This window comes from Kryptolebias marmoratus, linkage group LG13 (assembly GCF_001649575.2).
Source record: "Kryptolebias marmoratus isolate JLee-2015 linkage group LG13, ASM164957v2, whole genome shotgun sequence".
Taxonomy (NCBI): domain Eukaryota; kingdom Metazoa; phylum Chordata; class Actinopteri; order Cyprinodontiformes; family Rivulidae; genus Kryptolebias; species Kryptolebias marmoratus.
The window spans coordinates 253,306-261,416 of record NC_051442.1 but is presented as its reverse complement, the minus strand read 5'-3'; the positions used below and the strand labels follow the sequence as shown (position 1 = coordinate 261,416).

Here is an 8,111-nt window from a genome sequence, read left to right as displayed (position 1 = left end):
AGACCTGCCCAGGTGTCCCTGTGATGGACTGAGACCTGTCCAGGTGTCCCTGTGATAGACTGAGACCTGTCCAGGTGTCCCTGTGATGGACTGAGACCTGTCCAGGTGTCCCTGTGATGGACTCAGACCTGCCCAGGTGTCCCTGTGATGGACTGAGACCTGTCCAGGTGTCCCTGTGATGGACTCAGACCTGTCCAGGTGTCCCTTTGATGGACTGAGACCTGTGACGAGACCTGGGTGAAGAAGATGGACAAACAGACTTGTTAAATTATATATTTGAATAAATGTTTTTTTTCTAAAAACTCTTTTGTTGCATTGATGGAATAAACTCTTGGGATAAATATCTGAGCAGTGAATAAATAAATTTGATCTCCTGGACCTGTTGCCTCTGCAGAAATACAGTTTCCTCTCATTGTTCAGTCGGGGGGTAGGAACCATTCTGTGGTAACTTCATGACACAGGGACCAGAAACATGGTGCACAACCAGACATGGAACAATCTGTGCAGAGCTGACATTTACAAACACCAGCTTCAGTCTTTCAGCTTTAATAAAAATGGCTCTCCAGAGAAGCTGATCGTGCTTGATCATTCTGACAGATATATCGTGCATAACGGCATTAAAACTAATTATAACTTTATTGTCCCACATTATAACCTTTTAGCTGTAACTCCTTGGGCTTTAGTCTCAACTGTAACCTTTATTCATCATTGCCCCAGAATGCATGATGGCCAACTCCTTAGGTAAGAAAAATGTAATAAATATATCCAGGTTTTTAAGTAATTAGGTGTTTTTACGTGTCACGTGCAACTTTTAGCAGGATAGAGAAATAACAACATATTTAGGCCCTTTAAGCTGCCATGAACTGTTAACAACTAAGCCAAATGTGTTTTACAAAAACAACTTTTCATTCAGGGGTTTTAAATTTCAACAAGAACAAAAACTGACACCAAAAGGTGAAAAGGCCCGTGAGTCCCTGAACACAACATCTGATCCTGTGTTTCTGTTTCTGTCAAAGAAAAGAAACTGAATCTGAAACCTGAAACGTTGACTTAAAGTTAAACAAAAGAGATGGAAAACAAAATGAGCTCATTATTTAAAGAGAAACGTGACACACACACACACACACACACACACAGAGGCAATTACAGGAAAATAACATCTTTAACGAGGTGAAACGGGATGCTCGTTACCATGACAACAGATAATTATGTTTCTTTGTTTTCTGTTTGGAAACACAAAGGAGACGAAAACGAGTCCCTTTGGTTTTCTTTTGCTTTTTGTGTGAATAATTAACTTTGATTAAGGATCTGATGTAACTTGTTCTTATTGCAGTTTATTTCCATAAAAACGCTCCTGGTTCACCTTTAAAAGGCGAATCTGAGCTGAGATCAGCGGCGATCGATGTTCATTTAAAGTCGGTTTATAGAATCAGGAATGACAACAACAAAAAACTTTTTATTCTATTTTATTTTTTTATGATTTTCTGAGGAGAGATGGAGCTGCTGCTGTCTGAAAAGTCTGAAGGTCGGTACGTTTTTCTCTGGTTGTTTTAAAGTAAATCTGATAAAAATCATAAAAACTCTACGTTAAATTTAACAAATCAGAAGGAAATGTTTTATCTGCACAGCAGAAAACTCTGTCACATTTTTATTCCTGTTTTGTTGCTGAAAACTTGTGTTTTTAGTTTTAATATTTTACAGCAGTTATATTTAAATTTAAAACACAGCTGGTTAAAGTTTAAACCTGTGTTAAAGTAATTAAACTCTGGATTATCTGGGTTAGAAACATTTAAATCCAGACAGGAAACCAACAATCTGAGCAGATATCTGAAGCTAATGGCACAGAAATGAAAAGATTGGAAATTTAAGGGCTTTAAATGAAAAACACAAACCTTGAATAAATTAAATTATTTGTCTTACATATTTTAGATAAAACTAATTAAATCACAAACATCATTTTTCCAGATTAGTTAAAACTGCACCAGATGTCCTTCATGTGTCCTCGTCTTTCTTCTTTATTCAGATTAACTTGATTAAATTAAAATGTATAAATGTCTTGTTTTTTATTATTTGTTGTGATAGTTTAGGAAATTATAATTCCTTTAAAAACAAATCCTGGATTTGGTTAGAAAATATCTGAATCCTGGATTTTAAATAAAATAAATATATTTTATGTATATATTTGTTGTGAAAGTCCGAGTTAAAGTTTGATATGTTTATTAAACTCCTCTCTTGGTGAATTATTACGACCAATAAAAACATTTCAGGAGATTTAACATCATCATTAAAATTAGATCAGAGAGAAACGTCAGAGTTTTTAAATCTGGAAGCTTCATTATTTGTTGTTTAGTTTCTTGTTTCAGTCAGAAAAACACTTAAAAACTTTTTTTAAAACAGTTTTCCAGTTCTCTAAATTCAGCTTCTCAGTTTTTTCATGAATGATTCATTTTTAATCGTTTAATTTTTGCCTCCATCCTGATGCTCTGAGTCCCTGTTGGACGTTAATTATTTTCCCAGATTTCAGGTCGAGCGGCGTTAACAGCTCCCAGGAGGTCACGTTCTTCATCATCCAGAGCCTCTCCCACCTGGACGACAGGAAGATGATCCTCTTCGTCATCCTGCTGTTGGCTTACATCGTCATCCTGGGAGGAAACAGCATGATCATCTTTGTGGTACAGAATAAATCAGCAGTTTTATGGCGTCTCCGTCTGAGTCCTGATTGGTGTCTTTGTGTCTCCAGACGCTGTTGGACCCGAAGCTGTCCTCTCCGATGTTCTACTTCCTTCACAACCTGTCCTTTGTGGACATGGTTTACACCACCACCACCATCCCCAACATGCTGTCCAGCTTCCTGACGGACAAGTTAACCATCTCCGTCCCCAGCTGTTTCCTGCAGATGTTTTTCTTCATTCAGCTGTCCGTCACGGGCCGCGGGATCCTAACTGTCATGGCGTACGACCGCTACCTGGCCATCTGCAACCCTCTGCGCTACGCGGCCGTCATGACCCGGCCCGTCCAGATGCTCCTTGTTGCAGGAGCCTGGGGGTTCGGGGTTTTCTGCACCCTGCCGGCCACCTCCATGGCCCTGCAGCGGTCTTACTGCGGCTCCAACGTGATCCAACATGGCTGGTGCGACTTGTCGTCCGTACGGAGGCTGGCGTGCACCAACACCTACGTGGATAACATCGTGTCTCTAGCCTTCGCTCTGGTGAGCCTGCTGACCACCGGAGTCCTCATCCTCACCTCGTACATCCTGATCTTTGTGTCTCTGTCCAAGATGGCCGTCGCTCAGAGGCTGAAGGCTTTAGGAACATGTGCCGCCCACCTGACTGTGGTGTCCATCTCCTACACCGCAGCTTCCTTTGTCTACATCTCCTACCGGGTGGGAAACTTTTCACCGGAGGTATGACATCTACAGAGTTTATTCTCCTTCACTGAGGTCTTCTGGCCTCCTGACTTCCTGTAGTTCTCAGTAATTATCTCCTCCACTTTACGTGGCTAACATTCGGTCATTAGAGTTCTGTTTGGTCAGGATTTGGTGCCAAAATGTCCGTTCTTTAACAGGTAGAGTCAGCCGGGTCGTGTTCTGTTTGAGCCACGATTCAACTGACAACAAGTTTCAAAACATTTCAGAAGACGGCCAGCTGCTCCGCTGACTGAGACGTTTTCTTTATTTGTAGGTGCGTATCATCGTGTCTGTGCTGTATTCTGCTCTGACTCCGTTCCTGAACCCGATGATCTACAGCCTGAGGAACAAGGAGCTGCGAGGAGCCATCCGGAGAACTCTGAGGAGGTTCAGACTTCCTGCTGTGTCAGCTCCAAAAGACGTCATCACCCACATCTGACCGAGGTTTCTAAGGTTCAGTCCAGTTCAGTTTAAAAATCACCTCAAGGAGCGACACAGAAAAATAACCATCCGTCTCTCCTGGTTCTGCTTCTGATAAAAGAAGAAATCTAAAAGGTCCATCTGCTTCAACCAGCTGGTAGAAATAAATCCAGACCTGTTCCATGAAACTGACCTCAGAAACCAGACATGACGAGGACGACGTCCTGAAAGTCTTCATCATCAGAACATTTATAAAATGTTAGAAAAAAGGAACAGAAATGTTTAAATGTGAAAAAAAACTAAACTTGAACTCGTTTTACTGGAATCTGTTACAGCCTGAGATGCAGGAATGGATGAATAAAATACTGAAATGTTGAGTTTAAGTTTGACTTCATTCTGTCTGACATGAAATAAAAATCCATTTAAAATATTTTGTCTTTATTCTACACAGACTGAACCTTTCATCAGATGAAACTATATGAAGTTAATGTCACATGTTGGTACAGGAAGTAGAACTAAAAGTGTCTGTGAAGCTTTTCAAACAGAAGCAGCTGCCAGAAAACTGAATAAAAAACAACATTTATATGATGTGAAAAGCTGCAGCTAACAGGAGCAACATGAAAACATTATCCTCTCTAAGTCTGTTTCTTTCTGAACGTTGGAAGGAACCCTTTGAAGATCTTCATCCAGTCCACAGATCTCCTGAACCCTCAGGTCAAAACCGAGGCCTTATGGGTCAATTTGACCCAAACAGAGTGTCAGTGTTAACCATCCTCTGCTGCAGTGATGTTTGATTCATTTTCAGGTTCCTCGTTAAGCTCGTTAACGTTCCTTCCTGCTCCGTCTGCAGCAGCTGGCGTCACTCTGATTCAGTCTTTTTAATTTGGCAGAAAGAAGCAGGCTCTGAACCTCGTCTGATAACTTCACCTGTTTTTCATGAATCTTCAGGGAGGACGAAATAAAACAAGAAAACGAGACAGAAACTATCAGTTTATTTCACATTTAGGTCTTTATTTCGTCACTTCCTGTCTGTTACAGGACATGATGGAGATTTTTTCTCGAACAACTTTGATTTGCAGCCCGTAGATGACGCCGTTCATCGCGGGAGGAACCACGTGGAACAGGATGGCGGCTAACTTCCGGTGGTCCGATAAGTCCGGGAAACGATGAAGGATGATGATGACCATGCCTGACACAAACATGATGACATACAGGACCAGGTGGGTGGCGCAGGTCTGCAGGGCCCGGCTGTTCTTGGCCCTGCAGCGGTTGGTGAGGCAGACCACGGCGATCCGCAGGTAGGTGAGCGTGATGCTGCCGAGGGAGGAGCCCAGCAGAACCACCGTGTACCCGAGACCGTAGACGTTGTTGATCAGGACGCTGTCGCAGGACAGCTTGAACAAGGACGGGTTGTCACAGAACGGGTTGGACACGACCCCCCTACAGCGGGACAGGCGGACGCTGAGACCGACCAGAATCAGAACCATGGACAGAGCCACGCCCCAGGCCGACACCGACAGACCCACCACCATCCTGGGGGTCATGATGGTCGCGTACCGCAGCGGGCTGCAGATGGCCACGTAGCGGTTGAAGGCCATGATCATCAGCACGGTGTGAGCGGCGCTGCCTTGCACGTGAGCGCAGAACGCCTGGAGGGCACAGCTGCTGTAACGGATGTAGCGCTCTGAGCTCGGAGTGAAGACGTCGCTCAGCAGGCGGGGGACGATGGCGGTGGCCCCCAGCGCATCGTTGGCCCCCAGGTTGCAGAAGAGCAGGTACATGGGCTGATGGAGGCTCGGGTCCAGGGTGATCAGGACCATCAGGCTGATGTTGGACAGCATCAGGAAGGTGTAGATGAGGAGGAGGAGGATGAAGGCAGGGATGGAGGACTGAGGAGTGACCTTTAACCCCTCCAGGAGCAGAATGTCAGGACCTGAAGTCAGGTTCTCCATGAAGCAGAAGATCTGATGAAGGCTGGAGAGCAGAGAGGAGAAAAACTGGGATTATTATCGAAGCTTTTCTCACCTGAAGACATAAACTTTTTAACAACATAACTTGGTCTGAACTTACTGATTACATCATCACATGAAACAGAACAGAAATGTTCAGATTTAACAGTAAATATAAATGTGTGTTTATCAGCTGCAGTGTTTAAGCTGGCGTAGATTTAAAAACAGCTTCTCTTCTGTAACTGGAGAGTGTGGAGCTCCAAGCTTTAAGAGAACAATGTTTCAAAGAAACTAAAGAGATCTCAGTGTATTTAAAAGCTAAAAATATTTATAAATAAAGTTAAATGTTTAAAAGTATAAAAATTACAAAAACCAAAAGGGCCAGCAGCTAAAATAACACAAAGTCTGCAGAAGGAGAAACATCACAGCTTCACAAACATCTGTTTATTTTCACATCAACTTCATTAAATTCAAACTTCAATTAATGTTCCTCAAAAACAACTAAAATACTGTAAAATACTGCAGAACTTCAAACCTTTTTATCACCGGACAGAAACACGAGCCACCATCAGCAGAATTTAAATTTAGATAAACAGAATGAACTTTCTCTGGGTTTAAACACATCAGTTAAAATTTAAACATTTAGAGGATTCTCAGGATTTTCTAAAATAAATTTATTTAAGCTTCCCTTTCCACAATCGTTTATTACATGTTTTTCATCTTTTATTTAAAAAAAACAGCAGGAGAGATAAAAACTGAATCAAATGGGATAAAAATCTGACGTAGTTTTAAAAACAGATAAAGTTTTTAATTTAAGATTTAAATGTTTATAATATTCCATCTTTGGAAGGCACTCTGCCTTGACGTGAAGCTGCCTCGAACCCTCACCTGCAGACAGAAACCTCCTGCGCTCGCTCAGCTGAGGGCTTTTATAGAACCGACGGTTCTCCGGGCCGGTTCTCCGGGCCGGTTCTCCGGGGACGGATCAGGACATAACTGAGTTATGTCTCATTGAATGAAAGATCTGTGATCAACTGCAGTAAATCTATAAATATAGCATCTTAAAAAGTGTTTTATGTCAAAATCACATAAAAGACACAAAGATAACAAAATAACAAATAAAAACAATAAAACAGAATTGTTGAGTTTTGCTGGTATTTGACATATGAGGACATAAAAAAGATCAAATTTCTGTAAAGGTTTCTTGTTTTTACCTCTTTGATGAACTTTAATTAGAAAACTGCAAAAAAAGATTCAGGTAAAATAAACAAAAGATATTTAGTTTTCTGTAAAGAGAAACCTTCATTCACTGCAAATTCATGTTGATGTCTGAGTGTGTGTGTGTGTGTGAACAGATGAACAGATGAACACATGAACAGATGAACACATGAACCCTGGCAGCCTTGATCCCTCACTGAGAACACCTGGACCGATCAGCTGATGGGGTTCAGGTGTGAGAGAGGAGCTGAAAGCTGCGACTCATAAACAGATGAACACATGAACAGATGAACACATGAACACATGAACCCCGGCAGCCTCGATCACTCACTGAGAACACCTGGACTGATGACCTGATGGGGTTCAGGTGTGAGAGAGGAGCTGAAAGCTGCGACTCATAAACACAAAATAAACTTTAACCCCAAAGAAGCGGACAGTTTGACCTCTGACCTTTCAGACCTGCACAGATGGAGGAGAAGCAGCTCCTCAGGTCCGACACAGGAGACCCAAACATCTCACCTGGACCCAGGGTTGCCAGATAGGAAATGACTAAATGTTGTACTGTTCTTTAAAAGGATCATATTTTGACCCAAAGTATATCGTTTAGACCCTAAAACTGCTGTATAAATATGATAATTAACATATATCTGGCAACCCTGTGCGGACCGGACCAACAGAACCTTCAGGTTCAAACAACCAGAACCAGAACACCTTACAGAAAGTAAAACAGCTTCTGTAGTTTTTAAAGATCAGACTGAAATTTATAATAAATATAAATAAAACTCAGATCCTGATTAAACCTTTGAGTCGTGTCGTTTTTATTTATAAACTTTAAACACAGATAAGTTTTAATTACTGAGAAAAAAGGTTTGTTTTTTTATCCTTTCTCTGCTCCTGTTATTGCTGAGCACAAATCACCTGCGGTTGCTAAGCAACCGAAGACCCGTTAAACATGACGCCGCAGCCGTTGAGGCTTGAAATAAACACGTCTGAGTCGTGGGTTTGGGCTGGAGACGCTGCAGCTTCTGGGTCCTTCAGATGGTAGGAAACGTTTCTTCTTTCTGCTGAAACTCAGAGATGAATATTTCTTTCATATGGACTTAGATGGTCCAGATGGT

General features: G+C 42.0%; 2 protein-coding genes across 2 annotated transcripts; one reads left to right on the top strand and one right to left on the bottom strand.

Moving 5' to 3' along the window:
- Window positions 1-2,539: 2,539 nt before the first annotated feature.
- Window positions 2,540-4,162, top strand: or101-1 (odorant receptor, family B, subfamily 101, member 1). The gene is made up of 3 exons (XM_017404958.3): window positions 2,540-2,672; window positions 2,741-3,403; window positions 3,681-4,162. The coding sequence occupies exons 1-3, from the start codon at window positions 2,601-2,603 to the stop codon at window positions 3,843-3,845; spliced, it is 900 nt and encodes a 299-aa protein (XP_017260447.1). The 5' UTR covers window positions 2,540-2,600; the 3' UTR covers window positions 3,846-4,162.
- A 587-nt stretch (window positions 4,163-4,749) lies between these two features.
- Window positions 4,750-5,778, bottom strand: LOC108229291 (olfactory receptor 51E1-like). Its single transcript, XM_017404959.1, has 2 exons — window positions 4,868-5,778; window positions 4,750-4,768 (listed from the first exon to the last, which is right to left on the bottom strand). Exons 1-2 carry the CDS (start codon window positions 5,776-5,778, stop codon window positions 4,750-4,752), a joined length of 930 nt encoding a protein of 309 aa, XP_017260448.1.
- Between the last annotated feature and the right edge of the window lie 2,333 nt (window positions 5,779-8,111).